Source organism: Triplophysa dalaica, chromosome 19 (genome assembly GCF_015846415.1).
Source record: "Triplophysa dalaica isolate WHDGS20190420 chromosome 19, ASM1584641v1, whole genome shotgun sequence".
NCBI classification, from domain to species: Eukaryota; Metazoa; Chordata; class Actinopteri; order Cypriniformes; family Nemacheilidae; genus Triplophysa; species Triplophysa dalaica.
The window spans coordinates 15,178,721-15,204,665 of record NC_079560.1 but is presented as its reverse complement, the minus strand read 5'-3'; the positions used below and the strand labels follow the sequence as shown (position 1 = coordinate 15,204,665).

The window sequence follows — 25,945 nt, the reverse complement described above, 5'->3', positions numbered from 1 at the left end:
TACTGTGTAGTAAAGCATTGAAAATACAGAACTTTTTTTAAGTAAAAAACGAATTTGGGAAGAAAAAAAAACAGCCCTGATTATGCAGCTTTATGGTTCCTCAAATATGAACCATACATTTGAGAATATAATGATAAATGGTTCTCACAGTTAAGCACAATGTCCCTATTTTCCATGATCTGATGTTTTGATCCCAAATTCTATCACTAACCCAAATATATGCCTGGTTTACCCTACCCCAAACTTAAAACAACTAAAATCAGTTGGAAAAGAAAGACTGTATGTAGTTCAAGGCCATAACCTCAGGTCTAACCTAAATCTGATTATGACAACACTGTACAAACACATTGACCCCTAAATGCACAACAATGAAAATAAAAATGTTTGGCCTTTAAGGGATATAATCCAGAGACCCTTGTTGAATATCATAATGTGCTTTATAGCAATGATGACTAAAGTATTTGTCAAAGCAATGATGTATGTAAAGACGTATTAATGCTCACATTAATTCTCTTTTTCATTCAGACCAAAGGTAGCGACCCGAAAAACAGACAATACGCTGCAGTACAACTGAATCCCCCAAGGATCCATTTACAACACAACACATGCAAAACATGCCTTTGTCTATCTGAGAAGAACAACAGCAATAGTCAGAAGTTGCGTGATGCAACTCTCTCGGCCCTTTTGCAACAGACTCGAATGTTCATCCAAGTGGAATGATTACCATATGAGTTTCATCACCATGACAATGATGACATAACAGGCCAGAGTGCCATGTCAGTCCTTCAGAAGTGAGAATTGATACTTTGATGTTACAGCTAATGCTTTAGTGCTCATTCAAAGTCAGGACAAGAGAATCTGGAGTCACTTAAGAAACGATGAAATGCACCCAACTCTCACCCAAACATTCCACTTGATGAATCTGTTTCTTAAAATAATTTTGTATAGTTTTTAGAGTGTTGTGAAATTATTTTTCGAGGAGCTGCCTAGGTTGCCACTCACGCTAAAGATTCAGTGGTAGAATCTTGACATTTCTTCTGTCTTCAATCATTTATGAAGCTGTTACCTCTGTGTTAGCTGGTGTGGTGAACATGACATTCATAATGCGTACCTTAGGCAAACGCTCAGGGTCTCCAGGGTGCCGGGGTATCACCTTCTGTAACCGCTGAAAACCGTAGTCTATGGTGGGTTCATTCAGGGCTACGGAAAGAGAGACAAGCAGAGACGATTCATTAATATGATGGAACTTTATAAAAGACTCACTTTTGTAGAAAAGCTCACGGGCAGATCAAATTGTATCTTTAAATACACCCAAATCTCCAGCCATGTAAGGTGCAGCGTATATAGCATTAAAAGAAAGACGTTTACATTTTACATTTAGCGCAGCAATTACTTTGCATAAAGTCTTTATGCTGTCACAAACACGAAAGCCTGTCACTCCAGAGATGGAGGATGGGGGAGATTTTAACATGCTATCTGACATCATTTGCTTCTGTAATGGAGAGAAAATGGAAGGAGCGGAGGACCTGTTTGTGATGGTGTTTTGTTTGTAAAGTGCCACAGTGTAAAGAGCTTCTTTTGAAACAAAAGACGATTGAAGACGCTTTATTCTAGCCATCACAGACAAACATTAGAGGGAGAAAAATCTGGCTAAAATATTCAGTAACATTTTTATTATATTATTTACCAATGACTCTAATAAACCTTATTTTCTAATGCTTGAATAGTAACTATTGCAATGTCCTTAACATTACATTTCATGCAGTGTGTAATGTTGCTGGGTGTGAATGTAAGCAGTCTGCCAATTTGTAAAGCAGAAAGTGAACGTAAAACAAAGTTCATTTCACAAATGAATATTTACACTTAAGTAGTTAATGTAGTCACAACATTTATCAAATGTTGATTTACACACACATATAGTATATTACATATATGTGTGTGACCCTGGACCACAAAACCAGTCATTGGTAGCATGGGAATTTTTTGGGCAAAACACAAAAAAATATTGTATAGGTCAAAATTATAGATTTTTCTTTTATGCCCAGAAACGATATTAAGTAAAGATTATGTTCCATGAAGATATTGTGTACATGTCCTACTGTAAATGTATTAACACTTTATTTTTGTAATATGCGATTTTATCAGTATTTGGATTGTTTACGCCCTCAGATTTTAGAGTTTCAATTAGTTGTATCTCTGCCAAATGCTGTTCTATCCTATCCTAACAAATCATTGGAAAGCTTATTTATTTAGCTTTGAGATAATTTTATAATTGACCCATAAGACCAGGTTCACATATATACATATATACATACACACTCACCTAAAGGATTATAAGGAACAACATACTAATACTGTGTTTGACCCCCTTTCGCCTTCAGAACTGCCTTAATTCTACGTGGCATTGATTCAACAAGGTGCTGAAAGCATTCTTTAGAAATGTTGGCCCATATTGATAGGACAGCATCTTGCAGTTGATGGAGATTTATGGGATGCATGAAGCTCCCGTTCCATCACATCCCAAAGATGCTCTATTGGGTTGAGATCTGGTGACTGTGGGGGCCATTTTAGTACAGTGAACTCATTGTCATGTTCAAGAAACCAATTTGAAATGATTCGGGCTTTGTGACATTGTGCATTATCCTGCTGGAAGTAGCCATCAGAGGATGGGTACATGGTGGTCATAAAGGGATGGACATGGTCAGAAACAATGCTCAGGTAGGCCGTGGCATTTAAACAATGCCCAATTGGCACTAAAACATCCCAACCATTACACCACCAGCCTGCACAGTGATGACAAGGCATGATGGATCCATGTTCTCATTCTGTTTACGCCAAATTCTGACTCTACCATCTGAATGTCTCAACAGAAATCGAGACTCAATTTTGGTGAGCTCGTGCAAATTGTAGCCTCTTTTTCCTATTTGTAGTGGAGATGAGTGGTACCCGGTGGGATCTTCTGCTGTTGTAGCCGATCCGCCTCAAGGTTGGGCGTGTTGTGGCTTCACAAATGCTTTGCTGCATACCTCGGTTGTAACGAGTGGTTATTTCAGTCAAAGTTGCTCTTCTATCAGCTTGAATCAGTCGGCCCATTCTCCTCTGACCTCTAGCATCAACAAGGCATTTTCGCCCACAGGACTGCCGCATGCTGGATGTTTTTCCCTTTTCACACCATTCTTTGTAAACCCTAGAAATGGTTGTGCGTGAAAATCCCAGTAACTGAGCAGATTGTGAAATACTCAGACCGGCCCGTCTGGCACTAACAACCATGCCACGCTCAAAATTGCTTAAATCACCTTTCTTTCCCATTCTGACATTCAGTTTGGAGTTCAGGAGATTGTCTTGACCAAGACCACACCCCTAAATGCATTGAAGCAACTGCCATGTGATTGGTTGATTAGATAATCGCATTAATGATAAATTGAACAGGTGTTCATAATAATCCTTTAGGTGAGTGTATATATATATATATAGAGAGAGAGAGAGAGAGAGAGAGAGATAGATAAAGAGAGAGAGAGAAAGAAAGAGAGAGAAAGAAAGGGAGGGAGAGAGAGAGTATGTGTGCGTGTGTGTGTTTGTGTGCGTGCATGTGTGCGCCTGTGCGTGTATGTATATCTTCACATTATAATTACATTAATCATAATTATTATATTAATTGTAAAGTTAATATATAGTGCAAAAAATATATATTCTTTAATATATTCTACCATGATCATACAAAACCTATTACATACAAAGCATGTTTATGTGGAATATTGAAAATGCATTTTATATAGAGCTTGTATAATTATATATGACATATAAAATAAGCCAATAATCTGAATGATGTTTCAATATGGGACCATTTATTAAAACCTGTTCAAGATCCCTTGATCATGTTTTCATAACTTTACTCTGTGATTTGCTTTGAATGAGGTTCAAAACCTAATCGGATCCAATAATTGGTCCAACATATGACAACATATTGCAAGACAGTCACAGTGTCTGATCCAAAGCTTGTGAATGATGGAGCTGTGAGAAGAAAGAAAGAAAAGAGGAAGAGAGAAAGACAGAGTGGTTTGGACCGTTTGAGAGTGAGCGAGTGTCAGGGGCTGCTGGGGCATGAAACGTAGGTGCTTTCCTGTCGGTTGAAGCAGATGGTGAAGAAACAATAACTTCTGTTGGGAGTTTTATCGAAGTTAGTATGTGACCATTGAGAAGATACGGGATGATGACCATGTGGTGGTGTTTACAGTTTGTAATGTGAACAAAAGTACCTTACAGTGAACGTTTAGTCAGATCTGTTGGTAGATAATCAGTCTGGACGACGGAGAAAGACATGTGATCAGGAATCGGTTTGTGTGTGCGTGTGGAGCGCATTAGTTAATAAAATGGTATGGAGATGGATGTGCGCTAGGAAACACATCCATGAGCTTGTAGGTGTCAGGAGTAGTTCATTTCACCCTTATTGCCATTGATTTCTACATTGTATCCAATCCTCTCATTCAGCCTGGGGAAAACATTCACTTACACAGAGAGAGTTAGAGAGAGAGAGAAGAGAAGAGAGAGAGGCACAGAGATAAAGCGGAGGAGTGAAAAGATAATAAATAAAATGGCGACAGAGAAATTCTGAAGACATGTGGGGAAAGATATAAGAATGGATGTTCATTCTGACAAGCAATTGCTTTAAGGAATCGACAATAATTGATGCATTGGTCTTAAAAGACATCATACATGTAAATGCAATATGGACACTTACATGTGATTTAGATTCAGTTTTGTTATACAGTTTGAAAATCTATTAAAATCCTGATCAACGGCATATTTGGTTACTTTAAACATGACATCCTTGTAAACTTGAGGAGAACTGACATTACATTGTACATCCAATGAAATTCACCTCAGGGACATTTGATTAACAACTCTGGTTGAGAAAAATGAAGCTCTGCTATTACTTATGTGTAGACATCACTTCATTTGAAATTTCTTATCTTATGCAATTTCAACAATTTCCAAACATTTTTTGCAAAGACAACACACACAGTGGCAGCAATGCTCCCTTCTCGTTGACCAGCTTGAAAAGTCAAGATCCGAACGGCTTTTAAAAAATAACCAAGCTAGACCAAACGGTGGTTTACAAAATTCAAAGGATCTTATGAAAGTTTTCAACTCTTCTCCACTTTCAACACAGGCACAGTTATCTCTGGGTTATTGGGTTATGAGTCAATGTGTTCCTCAAGAGGGTATAAAGGGATAGTTCAACCAAAAATGAAAATTCTGATTTGGCCAATTACATGAAAATTTCAACCTTACCACGAAAAAATATGTTAGGGTTTTTACCATGGTAAAGGCACAAATTTAAACATTGGGTTCAAATATAAAAATGTGAGATCTCGCTTCAAATCTGTAAAAGATTTGTTTTATTTTTAGTGCATTATTTTTCATAGTCTGGTAAGTGACATTTTCGGGATTGTCACATCCATAACACTACATATTCCTCATAAATGGACACATGAAAATTAATATAAAGTAACTATTTGAAGTTCTATAAAGAGGCATGTCTTCTCCAATTAGTGGGTATTATTGCTTCAGGATTGTGCATTTTGTTTTACAGAAATCCTATAAAGTTTATCGTCTCCCAAAATGTGGTACCAATGTCACGTCCATAATGCAAAATGTCATGTCCATAACGCTGGAATTGCCCATGTACTCACCCTCATTTTAAACCTGTATGACTTTCTTTCTTCTGCAGAACACAAAAGAAGATCTTTTGAAGAATGTTGGTAACCGAACGATGGCGGCACCCATTAGATTACATTTTGAGTCCATACAAAGATTTGTGTCCATATAATAGAAATGAATGGGTAATGCCATTGTTCAGTTACCAACATACTTCAAAATATCTTCTTTTGTGTTCTGCAGAAGAAAGAAAGTCATACAGGTTTGCAATGACAAGAGATATGTAGAACTGCTGCAGAACACTACGTTTCCATGAATAGTGGAACCATCAAGTGTTTTTAAGGCGTTAAATAAAACAATATCAGGCCAATGAAGTTCTCAAAAGCAAATGAAGTCCATCAACTTTCTAAAATCTCCACTGTAAGAGAACTTCTCCCAAAATGGGGAAGTGGGATTGTTTTTGGCCTAACTTTTCCCTGTAGACGAGCGCAGTATTCACTACATGTGAAACAAGCGCTAACCACACAGTAAGTATTTATAGCTTGGCTTAACTCCACTTCTTCAAACTGTTTTATTGTTTTTCTCATATTAATACCACATGGCATCAATTTGCACAGGGATGTTGGTTTACAGTTTTCCCTTGGTGGCTTTAGTGGTTAAAGAGCCCAAAATAGCACACCGGCCTATAAGTGACAGAAGTATCCAACTGAACTGTGCTAAAAGCTTATTTAGCAACTTCAAATGTTTCAAAAGGGAGATGTTAAAAGAATATTGGTTCAAGTAAGGGATGATGTGCTGGATAAAAGAAAGGAACCGAATGCATCTGAATCGACATGACAAATTCATATCCTTGCATTTTGTACCCTCTTTATCCATCACCTTGCTGGTGTTCATTGGTTTATGCTGGTCTCCTAGTCATGTGGTGGTCAGCCAGCTGGTTTTAAAGCCAAAATTACTTTCTTATATCATGGACATTATCATATTGATATGAATAACGAATTAATGAGAAATAAATCTCACTGTCTGAGAAAAATCATGGAGATCATGGAGATCAGTGGAATAGTTCACCTGCAAAATACAAATTCTTTCATCATTTACTCACTCCTGTGTGTCTTTCTTTCTTCCCCAGAACACAAAAGAAGATATTTTGAGGAATGTTGGTAACAGAAAACCGTTGGTCCCCTTTGACTTGCATTGGTTTTCTGTCCATACAATAGAAGTCAATGTGGACCAATGGTTTTTGGTTGCCAAGATGAAAATCACACAGGTTTAAAATTTCATTAGTGTGAGGAAATGATGACAGAAGTTTCATTTTAAAGATGAACTTATCCTTTTATGAAGTTTTATAAGGCTGTATTTTTATTTCATTATTTCGATAAAGTAGTGTATTACCAAACACAAATACAAACGTATAAAATAAAAACATAGTGGGATGAGATGTGAGTTTGAGCATATTACAATGGCATGACGGGTGCATTTGAGTCAGACATTTGTGACTCTTTTCTTATTTAAACATTTATTCAGTCAATAAAATCCAATTGAATTCAACATGACTTTTGGAATCTATATTAAAACAAATTTTATTAAAAAAACAGCAGCGGCATGACTGTATGGATCATATTTTAATTCGTTTTCTTTTAAAAACATGCTGAAATGATTCGAATCAAACTGAATGATTCAAGCCGAACTGATCAACTTAAAGCGAATATACTGAATCTAGTAGTCAGACATGAAGACATTGTTTTTATTTGACGTGCAAATATCAAACTGAATCGAAGTTCACAAATCTAAATTGTTTTGATTCTTAAACCAGCAGGCGTGTGGCTACGAGCGAATGGATCGCCTTTAACCAAAACATTATTTTTTCCCATTCTCTCCCTGCCACGGTGTTGCAGTAATGAGCAAGGGAATGTCACCATTTTCCTCCCCCTCCTCGTCTCCTTCCCTCCGTCTTCCCAAAGGGCACGCAGGGTTTTTTTACTCCTTCAGGTACGAGCTCAAGGCAAGAGCTCAGGGGGATCAATACCTGTGGCAGTGGAGCGTTCGATACCTCTGAATTATTGCTTCATTCTTTCCCCCTTATTATAGATGAGTTATTTTTTCCAAGCCACACTACTTTAAGATCAATAAAGAACAATTTTATCCCTGTGTCTCTCCGTCTCTCTCTCTCTCTTTCTGTGTGCCGCTCGTTTCTTTGTAACGTTGCATCTCTATGATACAAAACAACAGATATACTAGAAGAGATGTAGGCGGCTGTAAAAGAGGTGCTGATAAAATTTGGTTTAAAGTGTGTTCTTTACCAAATGAAGGAAACTGAACTATATAAAAAAGTAAATTAAATGTCATAAATGAAGTTTCTTGGGCAGTCTTGGACTTTTTCAGCTTTGTGTGGTGACTAATAACATATTTCAATTGTGATCTTGTTTTTCAGCTGGACAGTGTTATATAATAAAGCCATAAAACTAGTCCTTTGGGGTCTTGTTAGCAGTGTGTGTGCAAGTCTACCATTATCTACAGTGTTACTTGACTCAATTTTATCCATCGTGACCGCTGCAGAGATGTGCGCTCGAAGGACTGAATCGCTGTGACCTCGAATTGCCTGTAATCTAATTGGAGGTGCTTGTTTCTTTCGACAATAAAGCATTTAGTTGGGGACTGTAGCTATTTCACGTCACACTTTTCACATTGCTTGCCTGGCTGACAGAGCTTCTTGCACGAAAAAACTATTTATTTAGATATTCGGTTAAAATGTCCATTGAAAATGTACAATGTTTTACAGTAAATATGTACTTTTTTACCGTGAAATCTAAACTTACCCTATTTTCTTTCTTAAGGCAATTTTCTGTTGATGATTCTTTAATGCATGTTTTTAAAGAAAAATCGTACATTCATGTCAACAAGCTCTACCTCTAAAACACCTTTCCTATTTAGCTGACATCATCATCATCTCTTATTTAACTCCTCCCCTTAATTTACACTGTCATATACAAGGTCCATAATCCAATCAATGATTTACAATTTTGATCTACACTTCATCATTTCAAAACACATCACTTTATAGAAATGTGATCCATAACTGATATGAAATATAGCAGATGTAGAAAATTGCAAAATCTAGTAGGGGGATACAAAAAAAGCTATTATAAGAAAACAAATATGAAAACATTCTTTCTTTTCCATATCTGGTTCCCTATGATGTTATGGCAGTTCCATAACCAGGATTTGTCTCTGTTGCTCCAATGGTTTATCGATTGGTACTTTGAACTTCCTAACAAACACACGGCGCTGACATTCAGCTTTGGAAGTGACACGGAACCTACACTGTCAATTATATGAGATGTATTAGTTTGTCCCCAGAGATCCGTCATGGTGCCCAGTGAAACTGAAACACCACGACGACACGCCACTGTAAAAATACAGACAACACAGATAAAACCGGCCTAAAGTCTTCCTGGTCGCAGTGCTATTTTCCATTAGATAGATTGGTCTGCTCTGGTCTGGTCTGAAAAGGGGTTTGCGCACCTCAGTAACCAAACAGACCACCTTAACCCACTTAGACCACCAAACAATCTCAGGTTTCTTAATGTTTCTTTAATGTTTTAACAAGATGAAAGAAGTAACGAATGGATTTACATTACATTTACATTTAGGCATTTGGCAGACGCTTTTATCCAAAGCGACTTACATTGCTTTATCCTATAAATTTTACAAAGGTATTTGCAATCCCCTGGGATCGAACCCACAACCTTGCGTCGTTAACGCAATGCTCTTACCACTGAGCTACAGGAAAGCTAATTTACAGTTATGCATTTGGCATATGCTTTTATTTAAGAACTTATGGTGCATATTTTATTACCACATATGTTTTTTGAAATGTAACGCTTTGTTCGTTGCGTTGACGCAATTTCCACTGAAACAGGTCACAGAAACAGGCTCCTCCCCCTTTTAAAACAGCCAGTAGTGTTTGAATGAGCTGCAGTGCAGAATGATGTCATAAAAAACCTTTTCGGAATTGGTGGACGTTCGACATTATACATATTGACATCTTCTAAACCGGAATTTCGTCAATGTTGTTCTGCATGTTACTAATACATGTCCTTAAAGCTATCATAGTTCAACTTTAAAGCACCAAAATCGTTGACGTCCTCACGTCACTATCTACATGACCTCTGACTCATGTTACATTCCTGTTGCGGTTGACTGATTTAGCCATCTATGGATTCTGATGTTGCAATCGTAGTTTCCAGGTACCCATTGATTAATGCCTGGCCAGGACCTAGTGGGAGGCGTGCGTGGCTTTGCCTGTATTGATTCAATTAGTTCTGAGGGTTTGCTAGTGTTCTATGCAAATAACCGTTGCTAGCGGCCTAGGCTAAAAGAGTCTTATTAACATGGCCAGCTGTCTACTGGTTGCTTCTAATACCCCTGCCAGCTGCCATCTCCTCCTGCCAGTTGTGTAGCGCTGGTGATGCCTAGAAAGGTGCCAACTGTGATCGTTTGTCAAGAATAAGGTAAATAATCTCAATGTTGTGCTTTTGTTGAATTTTCTATGTCTGAATTTGGCTTTTTAAACATGACAGAGTTTTACCTGTAGCTTAGATTTACAAAAACAGAAGAAATTTCTCAAGATGTATTTCTCTTTTCGTAGATTGCCCACCCATCTTTCATATCGACTGATATATTCATACTTGTGGGTGAAAGAATTAAAAAAAGAAATTTACCATCTGTGCCTTCCTCCGAATGTCACTGGTTGCCACCTACAACTCTTATACCATGTTTATCATGGCACTTAAGTTCTGTGGACATGCATGCTGTTTTCTGCTCTCTCTCTCTCACTCTCTCACTCTCTCACTCTCTCTCTCTCTCTGTGTGTGTGTGTCAGTGGAATAAGTCCGTCACCCTCGCGTACGATCCATCTGTGCACCAGATCACAGCTATTTTTCTCTTTAAATTCGCCTTTGATTTCCAATCACTTTCAAGTCTGTCCTCTTGTTTGTGTGGGTGTGCGTGATGATTTAACACCCACGAGCAAGCACAAACAAAATGATGCTGAAAAAATAACTGTGAAATTTGTCAATGAGCTGTCAGAGAGATGACCTTTGACCTCTTTAAAGAAGTGGGCATCGATTGGAGGGGGATCTGCGGGTTGATTTTTGCCTAAACAATTTTTAACAACTGTTATTTAAAGATAAAATAAAAAGGTCTTGGAATCTTTCAACATGAATCATTAGATTTTTTTAAACACTATAGTAATGTATTAATAATATTGTTAAGTTTACTTTAAAAATACAAATTGTTACATTTTTTATTACGAAAAATGTGTAAGTTATTTTCAACCAGTCTGTAATTAAGTCAATCTAGTGATTCAAAAGTCTGAAGATTATTTGCATACAAAGATAGACATTAAATAAGAAAGATAAACTAGTCAGCCCTTCTGTTTCAAAATAACTTAAATATTTATTTCCACCACTGTAGTATCTACTACACAAACAAGTCCTGTCTATAAATGAATTATTGATAATAGTTTAGAATAAAGCAAATGAAGAGAAGCAACATTTATTAAAGAAAGACACAAATAGTTGCTGATGTGTTATGGTAAAATGTAGAGTTTCTTTCCAAAATGAGACTACGTTTTAAAAATTGATCAAAAATCATGTTTTTTTTATTGTGCCATCCAATTATTATCAATCAAACTGCAGTTAGTTTGTTTTGATTTATGTCATAATAACTCCAAAAATGCAGCTAATAATAAAAACAATAAAATCATGAAATCATAATAAAAAACATTATTAATATTTTCTTTGAAATCTCACTTAGGAAACAGACTCTAAAAAAATGCAAAATTATATTGCATGTGTACATATGTTTGTATGTGGTGCCTATTAAAGTGTGTAAAAATAACTGAGGTATTGAAATGTCTGTTGGTATATTTATGCCTAAACGGTTGTGTGTAAGCTGCACGGCTACACAGTTTGTTTCCATGTTTAAATGGCTTCAATATGGAGGTCTATAAAGCGCAGCTTGTTTTCGTCCTTAATTGTAACAGGTTTTATAAGCATTAGTTGTGATATTCTCTCCATCAACAGTAATTAAGCTAACAACCCGTGTTTTTCGACAGAGCGTGTTGGTGTGCAAAAGAAATCCTTCACATAACAAACCGCCCGTTCGCCACTCTCCAATAACAAAAACGAATCCTCAACCTTTAGCATCACAGATTGTTTCCACCATAGTGGGGAGTACAAACTATATAAATATAAATTTTACTACTGTACTGTAGGTTCACACATTTAAATCTTACCTGTGTAGATGAATCTGCCAGGTGTGCCTTTGCAAAACTGTTTGGACTTGTAGGAGAGCGTGACCTCGACCACCCCGGGGATGTGACGTGGAGGGGTCTGAACTCTGATGGCATGAGGTGTGATGAGCTGTGGAGGAGAGATGTGGGGGGTTAGAATCTCGAACAGCTACATTTGAAAAACAAAACAATCCACTACAAGCATATAAAAATGTGCGTTTAGCATTGTGCAGCATATGTTTCAGGCCATCCACACACAATTGACCCTACATACCAAGCCTAACACACAACGTTCAGCACTGTCGTCTACAAGCCCGCGAGTGAAAGTGGTCTTAAAAAGGAAACTATGTGAACGTGACCTTTAGAACGTGAAAGAGGAAAGCGAGCTAACATGGAGTCTCATGGCAGTTCATATGTACTCTCACAGGAATAATCAAGGCTATTTCTGACCCTCCTTAAGTGCCTGTTCGTCTCTAACTGCCCATTTGTACACTCCACATGCTAAGACGGGGTTGACGTGAGTCCACAAAAAGACCACGATTCAACAAAACCCTATGTTACTGAATGGTGCTTTTTAGGAACGGCAGACAACTATCGCTGTGTTTGGCGGACGGTGAACGGGTGGGAGGGAAAGAAATAATAGAAACAGATCCGCCTTGGTCCTATTCTCTCGTCCTCTTCCTCCCTTGTTAGATGTTATCTGTTGTAATCAGATCCCCGCTGGCACTGCAGCTGAGGGGAACCGCATGGTTCGAAACGAGGCCCCCTGTATAGTGTCACGGGGTCAGGAGGTAAAGGGCAAAGGTTACAAGGTCAACAGGAACGCCTATAGGGAGATTTCAGCACAGTGTATTTAATCGGTACCAGATGTAGTTCATCATAAAACACACACACGGTCATTAGTTTGTTTCTTTGGGAGCTAACAGCATACAGGAAGATTAAAGGAGCTTGTTGAGTATCTACAGTAGAAGGACCTTTGAAATCTCAAGAAATGGTGGTGTGTTTGTTTCAGCGTGGCAGTCCTTAAACCGCCTGTTAGCGGGCGTTACATAAGCTACTCCATTTCTTGTACAAAGACACGTCAAAACAATTGAGTATTTTTTTGAGAGTATTACATTTTGTAATCACTTAAGCACAGTAACTTAATCATCTGCTTAATGTCGGCCTAACGTGTCAGTAATGTATTCTGAAATGAGAAAGCGTGTCTTTGACAGCCGCTGCAAATGTGATGGATATAACCGTTTAAGGTAATCTGTTTAAATAACAACACAGGATGACTTCTATTAAGCAGAACATTTGTAGGAGAAATGATTTGCTTAAAGCGCTTCATATGAATTTAATATTTACACAGCTAGAAACCATTTATTTCAACTGAACTAATACTGATATTAGAGAGAAGTGTGTACGAAATAACAGACAACACAATATACATTGAATATTTAAGCATTTTTATTGGGGCTGTTAAACGATTAATCGTGATTAATCACATTTTCTTTAAATAAAAGTTTGTATTTTTAATATATTCTGTGTGCTGTGCATATTAATTTTGTTTTTATAAACACATACACAAACATGCATACATATTTGTATGTAAATGTATTTTTTATATTTATCAATAATTTAAATTATATGTACATTTTATATTTTATATTTTTCTTAAATATATGTTTGTGTGTTTATAAATAAAATGTATATATATATATAACTATACACTCACCTAAAGGATTATTAGGAACACCTGTTTCATTTCTCATTAATGTAATTACGGTGGTGGTGTAATGGTGTGGGGGATGTTTTCTTGGCACACTTTAGGCCCCTTAGTGCCAATTGGGCATCGTTTAAATGCCACGGCCAACCTGAGCGTTGTTTCTGACCATGTCCATCCCTTTATGACCACCATGTACCCATCCTCTGATGGCTACTTCCAGCAGGATAATGCACCATGTCACAAAGCTCGAATCATTTCAAATTGGTTCCTTGAACATGACAATGAGTTCACTGTACTAAAATGTCCCCCACAGTCACCAGATCTCAACCCAAAAGAGCATCTTTGGGATGTGGTGGAACGGGAGCTGCACAAATCTCCATCAACTGCAAGATGCTATCCTATCAATATGGGCCAACATTTCTAAAGAATGCTTTCAGCACTTTGTTGAATCAATGCCACGTAGAATTAAGACAGTTCAGAAGGCGATAGGGGGTCAAACACAGTATTAGTATGGTGTTCCTAATAATCCTTTAGGTGAGTGTATATATATATTATATGTTTAATATGCACAGTACACAAACGTATATTATGTAAACATTTTATTCATTATTTTGGCACAAACTTTTATTCTAGATGCGATTAATCTAGAGATTATTTAGATATTTTTAAAGAAAATTCGAAGCCCTGGAGGAAATTATTTCAATTATTTACAACCATTACTACATTTGCACTAGAATTTATTTGTCAAAATGTGTTGTAGCTTTATGTCGCCCCATTCCATTCCATTTTCTACCGCTTATCCGAACTACCTCAGGTCACGGGGAGCCTGTGCCTATCTCAGGAGTCATCGGGCATCAAGGCAGGATACACCCTGGATGGAGTGCCAACCCATCGCAGGGCACACACACTCACTCATTCACTCACGCACTCACACCCTACGGACAATTTTTCCAGAGATGCCAATCAACCTACCATGCATGTCTTTGGACCAGGGGAGGACACCGGAGTACCCGGAGGAAACCCCCGAGGCACGGGGAGAACATGCAAACTCCACACACACAAGTCGGAAGCAGGAATCGAACCCCCAACCCTGGAGGTGTGAGGCGAACGTGCTAACCACTAAGCCACCGTGCCCCCCCTTTATGTCGCCCCTTATAATTAAAATCATGTATGGCTATTCAGTTAAAGTACTTTAAAATAACCCAATGGAACATCTATTAACCAATCAGAACAACGTGTGGACAAAACGTTTAATGTGGCAGCATCATTTTTTAACATGGAAGATAGCTCTAGTACAGATATTTCTAGAGCTGAAGTTTAACTAAGCTTTTTCAACGTTTGTGAGCTTATATTCAGAGACAACTTGGCTACAGGCAGCTACAAAATCAAAAATCGAGTCGGACGTACGGCACAAAACATTCATATCTCACCTCGCTCCAGACCAACATAGTGCCGAAGATGACCTGCAGACCGTCAAAAAAGTTGTCTCCGATGATGATGACAGTAGCGCCGCCTGTTGTCCAGCCTTCACTGGGACTGATGGCTTTGACACAAGGTGCTGCTGCTCCCAGCAACAAGACGGGACCAAATTTGAGGAAAGAAAGAAAATAAACAGAATGTAATATTTGTACTTCTCACAGCATTTCAACAAATCATTGTTTGATCAGGATTAAACAGTAAGTAGTTGTGAATGTTCAAGACCAGAAAGATTTCACCCAACATTTAATGCGGTCTCTTAGCTAAGGGGTTAAAGGTGGGATTCTAACGTGGTTTATTTCCTGAGGTCTGAGGAAAGTTTTGACACCTCTCCTTCTCGCATTTCAAGGCCAGAACAGGAAACCAAAAACACACAAATGTCACCATGGAAACTCACACAGCTGGATCCAACTAAGAGTCCCATAACAGACGCCCTGGAAAAGTGTTGGTGGTTTTCACAGCTCTTGTAGCACATATTAGGCATTAAAACAAAGATGATTATGCTTTTACCAAGAAAACTGTGCCTGAGCTGATGTAAACATTAGCACTGAAGAAAACCGAATTAAACATTAACACCGAAGTGGTTTGGTACGTTCAGTGTGTAAATACAGTGACCCCAGGCCTCCCGCAGCAGGAAACACGTGTTTTTGTCACCGGGCGCCGAGGTACACAGTCTCGCTTAGCGCGCCCTGTTTGTTGCTCTCCACGGTGTCCGTGGATCTGCGGCTGAGCGAGAAAGGGACCACCACGGAGAAAGGTCAGTTTGCTTATTAGAGCTGTCGGCTCCCCTCACGAGACGAAGAGTCTCGCGCTAGCAGGGGGCAAAGAAAGCAATTTAGCCAGCCAGCGTTTACCTGCATTTAGCTCTCAAATGCCAAAGAGTCACTCCCAGTAATGAGATATAAAGAGAGGAAGGGTTGTGACCACCAGCGTGACTGTTCACTTCACACGCTGCGAGATGCGCGTCAGGATAGATACGTTGTAACCTTGCTGTGATACGATGAAACAGTCCACCCAAGAGTATTAATGATGTGAACAGTGGTGGAATGTAAATAAGCAGTTATGATAGTGGCATCTGTTGACATCAGGTCCTTAAAAATGATACCTTTCAGAAGTGTTTAAATTGTATCTTTCTTGGTGTACACTCTAAAAAAAAAGGTGCTTCAAAAGGTACTTTGGTTCCATAAAAAACCTTTAAGGTTTCACAAAAGGTTCTTTGTGGACCAAAAATGGTTCTTCTATGGTATCGCTTTTTATTAAGAGTGTAAATAAGTGTAAATTTTGTTCTATTCATGACATATATATTTCTGCATTTAATGTAATATAGACGGTTTCAGCGGAAACAACATACAAACATTATGTGGTCCAAACTTATCTTATGGAGACCGGTAGTAGTTTTAATTTAATTTAATTTAAATGTAGAGTAGTTTTAAGGTTAATTAATACAATTAATATACAATAAAATGTGAAAATTGGTTAATTGAATATGAAAAGAATGGGTATATTATAACCAAACACAGACTGGAAGTTAACTTTGGGCCGGGCGGCTGCATCCGATGAAACCATTTATAATCACAATCATTTCTAATAATTTATGTCTAATAATAATAATAAATCTGATAATATATGTAACATTTTATACCATATGATGTCCTTACAGGTGGAACATTGTAAAATTGTTGTAAAAATTAATTATGAAAGTGTCATTAATATGTTTCGATCAAATGTTTCAAAAAGATTATAACTCATATTGTACTTCCCTGATTCTGAAAAAATCAGTGCTCTCAAATACAAAAAGTTGTTGACACATTTCTAAAACCTCAATCATTTTATTATTACATTTCAATAGGCCAAAAGCTTAATCTGTGGCCAGTATTTACATTTATTCCCTGTTTTATTTTGAACAAAATCTCTAAATCCTAATCACAACAGATTTAGATTACAGAAAAGAACAACTTCTCATGTTCCCGTAAACACATGTTAATCTTCTTTTTACATATCGAGTTTGTGTCTGATGCTAGAAAGGAAAGAAATCCTGGAGGGTGAAACCACACACACACGCACACACGCACGCACGCACACACAGACGTTGGCATTGGGTAGGGTGGTAAAGTGTGGAAGATGAGGTGCAATCTGTGCCGGTAATCTTGGCGTGAGTGGAGGTTTCTGGCGGAGACTGAATTGGTAGCTGGATTAAGCAGATGGAGACGCATGAATCCATCTGATAGGATTAAACTTTCTGTGGCTTTCTCTGAGCCATCTGCTCAACACGCTGCTCCCAGACACACACATGCACACACACACACACACATGCATTTACAATGTACAAAGTCTCACACATGAAACACAAAGGCGAAAAACAGAGGTACAAACACGGGGCAACACGCTTTGAGTAATTACGCTCGAATACACGCAGTACGGCAGAGAAACATGCAACTAATGTCAAAAATAAGCAGGTTAGAGAGAAACTAACGGCCGAACAGCATGAATAACTTGAAAAACACAACTTTTTCCATCTACAATTTGTTTGTTTTGTAACACTGTATCGCACAACATGCTTCTTCTAGAATAGTCCTCTTTCTTTTTAGCAGCAGGTGAAATCTGAATCATTTCAGTTTATTGGTTCCTTCAGATGATTCAGTGAACAGGATTTGAACAAAGATTTGTTGATTCATATTGAGTAATCAAATAATGTGTTTTAATTTTTTTTATTATTAAATTACCTTTTAAATAATGTATTAAAATTATTAATAACAGTTGAGGAGTTTACTTCGAAACAGAGAAGTATTTTTTTAAAGGTAAAAAAATCATGTTTTATTGTTTATTCCAAGTAATATCAATCAAACTGATGCTGGTGTGTTTTGATAAAGTAATAATAAATAATACATATAGTTTAATAACACAACAAAAACACAATAACATAGTTTAAACATGATTTTTGATCTGTTTTTGAAAATAAACTCTTCAATTACCGATTTAAATTAACTTTTTTATTTTAGTGATATAAGCGTGATAAATGTAGCAATACAAATAATACAAATAACGCAATTAACATAAAAATAGTCCCTACACAAGGTATGTGACACACGCATAAGTGCACACCATGGCCAGATTGTATCTTTTTTTCTGTGTCCCCTGGGTTTGTGTTTGGAGTTCTGGGACAGCGAGACCATCTTCCGCTGGGATGGATTCAGCTGAGCCATTTCACCTGCTTTCTCTTTCATGTGAACTCATTTAATGTATAAATACATCCACCGATGGTCTACGTGTCAAGAGTTCCCATTAAATACTGTTATTAAGACACGTTCATACCTGATCTGGTGTCAGGCCCGTTAAAATTTCGACATTAAACTTGAATCTTTATATACCTTTCTAAACCATGCAATGCTAGAAAGTAATAAAATCAGCTTAATCTCGATTTAAGGCGAAACACAAGTAACTTTGTAAATATAGTTTGTAATAATAGAAAAATCCTTATTGACTTAATTCAGCATAATGTCGTTTTAAAACCTCAGTGTACTGTCAACCAGTTTTTACCTTAAAAAAAACTTAACAAGCATGACTGATTAAACCCGTGAACTGCACGTGAACGGCCATCTCATGAGCATATCCATCTGAACGCAATAGATTGAAACCCTGTCCAAAAACCCCATAACAGAGGCTTACAGTCAACACAAACTGTAAATCTGTACTTTCTGTCTTTCATCCAAATATGAACAGACCGCCTGATAGCGCTTGATTCCGCCAGCACACAGCCAGAGACCCCCAGAGACCATCTCAGCTTATCACACCATATTCATCCACGACCATAAATCACCGCCATCATATGTTCTGTTCTCCCATCCAGATCCAACAAATTTCCCCGGACATCGAAATCCTTGACAGACTAAATGGGACACTGATTGGATTCGCTGAACGTCTAGATAAATACTTCAAGCTTCTTTGTAAAGCACGTCAGAGTTCGGTTATGCGCAGATGGTCTTTGGATAGACTAGCGAAGGCAGAATTGACACCGAGTGACTTTACCGCACGTCAACGTGAGTTTGGTCTTGTGCAGATGGTCTTTGGAAATGCAAGCGAAAGCTAAATTACCATGGAGTGAGTATACAGACATAAAACTCACTAGTGATCGAGGAAATGACTGCTTTCTGCTTTTTAAAAGCCCTGAAAAGCCTTTTATTTTGAAGCGAATGAAGTAAAAATGGCAATCCGAGCCAATTTTTGACATATATTATTGAAGCAAAGAGTCAGCCGTCAGTAATCCATTGTGATGGATGTGGCATGGGGAGCAGAAATTTCTACCGCAGTTCATCAGCAGGTTTTCAAGGTGAATGTACGACGACATTGTTACGAATAAGCAAGTGATGCAATAAGCATACATTTTTTTATATCGACAGCATGCTTTTGTAGTCTTTGTCAACAGGAATTAGCCAATGGCAAATCAAAAAACACATTTCAGCGACGGACCAATCAAAAAGTAAAACGATGCGAGAGAATGACCTATCAGGATGTTGTATTATTTATTAACAAATGGTCAACCAGTAACCAGATTGTTCAGAGATAGGAATTGTGTTATTAGCTTAGCAACATGCTCAAGTTGCGAGTCAAGTTGATTTCAATTACCAATCTATTTTTTTTACGATTCAATTCTGTCTCCTCATAAAATCGTTCTGAATTCTCCAAAAATTAGTTTTGAACTACCCTGCAAATGCCCAAGTGTGAACATGGCTTTCATTCAGTACCATGATCTTAACATGTGATATCATACCACTGTCTCATCACTGTTCTTTTTTGTAGGGGCATAAAAATATCCAGTTGAATTTAATTTATCTGTCTACATGAATCAATTTTATCCTCCACATTTATTAAAGCCCAACATATTCATTTGCGCAGATGGAGGGATGGGTTAAAACTGAGGCGGGACACAGGTTAGTGCTTTAATTAATCTCTGCTTCATCTTTTACTCTCCTCGCATCACTGGAGAAATGACTTAAAGGGCCAAAGCTCACAGACGCCTCTGACAGCTAAGCGTTATCTCTCACCAACTCATTCACACATACTGCACTGGATGAAGCTAAAAGATTTTGTTTCATCACACTATTAATTAAATGTGGACTTGTGTGTGGTTATTGTCAGAGACTTGCAGAGGTTTACTGCGTATTTCATCACGTCGTTAATACTGCTTGAATATACATGCTGTCGGCATCTCTGTTAAACTACTAGAATCTCACAATTACTTTCTTTTCTAAGTTCTGCTGCATACCAGTTTGTTAAAGTTAACATACCGTTTTATTTTGGAAAATATCGCTCAGGAAAGTAAATCATGGTTTTTAACACCAAGTATTCGGGTTATTGTGGCTAAACCATATTATTGGTATTAACCATATTATAATTGGGTGATAATGTGGTTTTAATATTAGTAAGACCCAAAACATGATGCTTGTAGTTAAAACATTCATTATTTTAATGTGGTTTTCTGTTGAAAACGAAAGAAAATGTATTGGGTCGAAAGAATTAAAAAAAATTGTTGTTTGCATTATTGAAACACTTCTGGTGAAAACCATTTGTGTATAGAAATATAATGGAGCGACACACTAAATACATAATAATACAAAATTATTTAATCAACTGTGAAGGACTATAATTATTTTTGTGTAATGGCCTATTTTTATTTTTTAATAATTTCAGATATTCTGAATAATCCAATTGGCTAGCCTGAATTATGTGCAGATCCTCATCTATATTAATCTTAGGTTTACAGCAACAGTAACCTACCGTGCTCCAGGTATGACTGCGATCCCTCTGACGGGTCTAGTCTCCGGGCTCTTCTGCCATGTTTGGAGTTGTTGTGCACAAACATGTTATCTGAAACAGCCAGCACGTGTCCTTCTACACTCACTGTTGTCGACACAACCACCTGTTAAAAGAAGAGCGCAGGGTTTAGATGACACACATCAAAGACATTGTTTAGGTTTGGAAACCAGATTTCCGTTGTTAGAAGGTTTTTGCCATATTAAATAGCACATTTTTATAAGATGGGAAAATAAACCCACCCCCTCCCCACTTCCACAGTATCCTTTATTGGTCAGCCGTACATGAAGCCAAGGCATGTCGACTCAAACAGAGATTTGTTTTAATAGCACCTATGACACATTTCCAACCTAACAGGCAAACTTATACGAGTAAGAAGTAACTGATTTGAATTTTACCGCACTGTGGTAATCGTACACTTTTTTAACACAGGGATATTGAGGCATGTATTGCAGAAATAATCCCTTACCAGCAATACTTCAATTAAACACTAAATCTTTATTCGTTTCTATTCTGTACACTAATTCACACATACAAACACACCTCTCTGTCTATCCCACAATGCAGTGAGCTCTCTGATTGAATGCTGGCATAGCTTGGCTCAGATTAATTCGATTAAAAAGCGGGTAGCACTCAAGCGTCCTGAGACAATGACAAGAAGGTAATAAGTATTCAATTTTCAATATGAGTGGCACAAACAGGTCCTTTTGAGGCACAGAGGCCCCCTGGTACCTCTGCCTAGAGCCTCTTATTTCAATGGCTGTTGAGCTCTGAGAGAAATCCTGCCTCTTCAAAAAGAAAAGGACAGAGGCACAGAGAGGTAAGTGTTTGAGGGATGATCGAGCACACACGTACATTCTCTTTAATTCTCTCTCTCTCTCTCTCTTACTCAGCGTCTCTTCTCCTGTTGTCCTTTTGACTTGTAGAAAATAAAATCTCTTTATATTTCAACATTTTGAGGAATAATGATTTTGCGTGAAATGTGAACTACTACAGCACTACATCAGTGTGTAGAGAATTGAACTGCATCATGTGCATAAACACAATCTCCATCTATCATGCATTCTTGCATACTCATGTAAAATAGGACTGCATTCTGGTGCTAAATACATAATCACTGTGGGCTCGCATATAGTGCAGCGCAAATTATTCATTAGACAGAACTAAACACACATCTTACAGCTTACCTAAAAACTGACAACACAATAAAAACAGGCTGAGATTTTGTTAAAGGGGTCATATGACACGGCTAAAATGAATATTATGGTTTGTTTTAGGTGTAAAGCATTGTGTATACACGATTTAAGGTTAAAAAACGTTGTGTTTTCCACATACCGTGCATATTTGTTTCTCATCTTTGCTGATTTTTCATCGCTCTGAAAATCGAGGTGTGCTATGATTGGCCAGTTCACCAGTGTGTAGTGATTGGTCGAGTACTGCAAGCATGTGACGGAAATGTAACGCCTCTTACCATATTTGGAACAACAGGTCAATCGCACACCTTATTTATATACTGAATACATACATAATTTGGCCGGTCTTTGTCAGTCAAACAACGAACTGACGTAGATTTGTGGGGCTGTGGTTACACAAGGTATTTCAGGCAGGTCTGTGTGAGCATTCGCTTTTAGATAGAATGCATTTTTTGTTCCCACTCTTTCATTTTTGCACTTTTATGTGTCTAATACATGCATGTGCAACTTATAACACACCAAAGACAAAAAACACGTATTCGTGCCATATGACCCTTTAAGAAGACTTTTGGAGAAACAACTGTTGGTGGTTAACATAAATGATCAGATAGATTTTTAAATGTATAGCAGAAACTTGATATCTTCCAAGAGAATTTGATTGAACGGGGAGAAGCTGGGGCCAGATTCAGGAAACTGTTCTTAAACAAAATATATGATTATTCTAAAAATAAATCATAGGAAGTTCGTAAGAATGTTGCGTCTTAAATTATGCGTTAACAAATTCGTTAATCTTTAAAACATATTCCTTATACACAGTGAATCGCAATCAGAAAGAAGTAGATTTATATTTATATTCCATGATGGGAGGCAAGATAACACAGACGTTTCGGCTAATGCCTTCTTCAGTGTCTTAAGAAGTTCTCAAATAATTTTTTAAGAATATACTTTTTTTCAATCTTAAGAAAAAATATAACTGTAAGACTTTTTTCAGGAGTACGAAAACTTTTGTCTTAAATTAGAATAAAAAAAATATGGCAGTCAAGAAGAATTTAGGGTACCACTTTCGTTGAAGCATGTATGTATAATGCATTATAAAGGGTTGTTAAAGGGTAAAATGCATTACAATTCTTCATAATGTGTAAAATAAAATTATTTGTAATCCCTTATGTAGTTGTAAAGAATGATAGCCAATTTTAAATGTGTAGTGTAACAATGTATTGAAGTGTTATAATGTATAAACTGTAATAACAATTAATTATAAGACATTACAATGCACTTAAAGGTGCATTACAATGCTTAAAAACTACATTTATAATGCATTATACATACACAAATCAAGGAAAGTGTAACAGAATTTTCTTCTTAAAAATGTTTTTTGAATCCGGCCCCTGGTGTGAAGACTTTAGGCTGTAGAAAGTTTCTGTGTGTGCGTAGTGTGTGAGTGAATGAGGGTCACATTCCAATGAAAGACTGGAGGTCAAGGTTATGTGTTTCTTACAAAGCAGTGATAGGTTGTTTACACAACGTCTAAACACAATTACACATACCCCTACTGTGTGAGTGACAGTGTTGTGCAATTATGTGTGTTTACAGACGCAGAGGCAGACTTTACCATGATCTAACACTGAATGGAGTGAAACTACAGGCAGAAAAAAGAATATCTTCCACATTAAAAGACTTTCAATGGCGCTACATCATTGATCAAAAGATATACAAAAAGATCATAAAATGTGACCTCACATATGCAGCTGGTATGATGTTGTGCCAACACTCTGAAGTCATTAAACTGAGATCAGATCAGCAAAAACAGACCAAAGTTTTATGGAGACATTAATGGAAGAAGAGTGTTCGGAAATTATGAACAACTGGATGATGTGAAAGACAAACAGATGAACGGCTTACCTGAAAGCGTCGCATGTCTCGTGGGTTTCCTGCATTCTTCAGACAGTTCTGATTGCATTTCAGGAAAAACTTCAGGAAAAACCTGTAAGAGAAAAAAAAAAGAGTTACAGTTTGACTGAAAGAAACATGAAATGTTCAGAAAGTTAGCGTAGGAGAACCTTTGTAAGTTTAGTCAAAAACATTGTTAGAGTCATTTAAGAAACCAACTACAGCATGAAATATTTACTATATTGACCTCTTGTTGGCTGGTAATGTTAATGCATTTGTCCTTTTTACATTTATTAATTTAAACAAAGATTTTTACTAGTAATTTGAGTTCGATAGACATGGTTCATGAAAGATGCAAAGTCTCATTGTAGAGAGCATTTTCTTGTCTTTTATCCAGATGAGAAATAGCAAATAGTTATTAGAAAAAATATTATTACTACATTAATAATAATAATCAATATTATTATAATTGTTTTATTATTTGTTTATTTAAAATGATTAATTTAATGTAATAATAATCATAATAATACTCATATTTAAATAATAAGTTAATGTTATTATTATTACTATTATTGTTATATTATGATTGTTTCATTAAAAATAACACTAATATGCATTACTATTATTGAACAACAACAATAATGACAACTATAATTGTTGTTATTATTATTATTATTATTATTATCATTGTTGTTGTTGTTGTTGTTAAAAATACCTATGATAATAATATTACTAATAACATTTACTTTTTTATTTAAATATTATTATTATTATTATTATTAGAATAATTATTATATTAAATTATTATTAATTATATAACATTTAGAATAATTAAAACACATGAATAAATAAAAAACTTAAACTTAAACAATAAAAAACAAACAAGTTAACATTAAATTATGTAATAAAAAAGGTTCTCGATAAGAAAAAGGCTTCTTGCTGGACTGTATGAGCATTTACAGTACATATCCTAAAAGTTTATCAAACCAAACACGTTACACACAGCAACAGGCGGTGTGCTGAAATGTGAAGCCCCCATCTGTCACTAGGGACTATGGAAGCTCACTGATTCAAAGAGACATTCCCTCATCCAGTCACGTCTGTCTCTTTCATAATCACGCTTAAGCAGAAAAATGAGCACATTCATGGGCACTGACACAAACCCCTAACTCAAACCGTGGCATTAGAGCTATAAAAGCACAATACCAGCTGAAAACAGTCTGTTTATACTGTAACAGGATAATGCGTGTCTGTCAGGACCCTCATCATCATGTTTTCTCTCTTCTCTTCTCTCTGTGTTGGCACTTTTGTCTCTATTGTCAATATGATACTGAATGTGTTATACTGCACTGAATCAGCTCTCTTTCACACACTGACAACATTACAACAGCACGCTGTGACTCCACTCCTGAGCTTGACTTCCCTCATGGTTGCTTAAGCTTTTGACAAACGTGTATGATAATATGTTTGCAGTCAACTGCTTTAATATATTGCCACGTAATGCAAGGATATTCATCCGTTCTCAACCGCCACTTAAGTGTCCGCATAATTTCTGACCCACTGCAGACACGCGCTCTGTGTTTGTCCATTTTAATACATGCTTTTATAAATGTCACCTTAATATCAGGAGGCTGGTTAATACTTTAACCTAATGTGGCCTGACAAGCCCGGTTATACAGCAAAGAGCACTCAGGTGTGTGCGCGGATCATGTTATGAACACGCACACACTCAGAGTCACCGCATGCTTCCATAATTGATAGGGCCTTGCTGTCGCCTTCAGTTAAGGGCTCTCCAATGAAGCCCAATTACAGATGGGTTGAGTGTGGTGGGGACGTACTTACTTACACCAGCTAACACACGGACCCCTGTGACCTCTCAATAACACTCCAGATCACAGTACATCACTACTTCTG

At 37.1% G+C, this 25,945-nt stretch overlaps 1 protein-coding gene across 3 annotated transcripts in view; it reads right to left on the bottom strand.

The window, feature by feature from the left end:
* The window catches only part of ebf1b (EBF transcription factor 1b), a 106,875-nt gene that overhangs the window by 15,552 nt on the left and 65,378 nt on the right, over positions 1-25,945 (bottom strand). For all 3 annotated transcript variants that reach the window (XM_056731275.1, XM_056731277.1, XM_056731276.1), the window contains exons 7-11: positions 24,044-24,125; positions 20,913-21,054; positions 15,092-15,222; positions 11,957-12,083; positions 1,112-1,200 (exon numbers count right to left, since the gene is read on the bottom strand). In XM_056731275.1, coding sequence (XP_056587253.1) covers positions 1,112-1,200; positions 11,957-12,083; positions 15,092-15,222; positions 20,913-21,054; positions 24,044-24,125 — 571 coding nt within the window. The remainder of the gene's footprint in view (positions 1-1,111; positions 1,201-11,956; positions 12,084-15,091; positions 15,223-20,912; positions 21,055-24,043; positions 24,126-25,945) is intronic.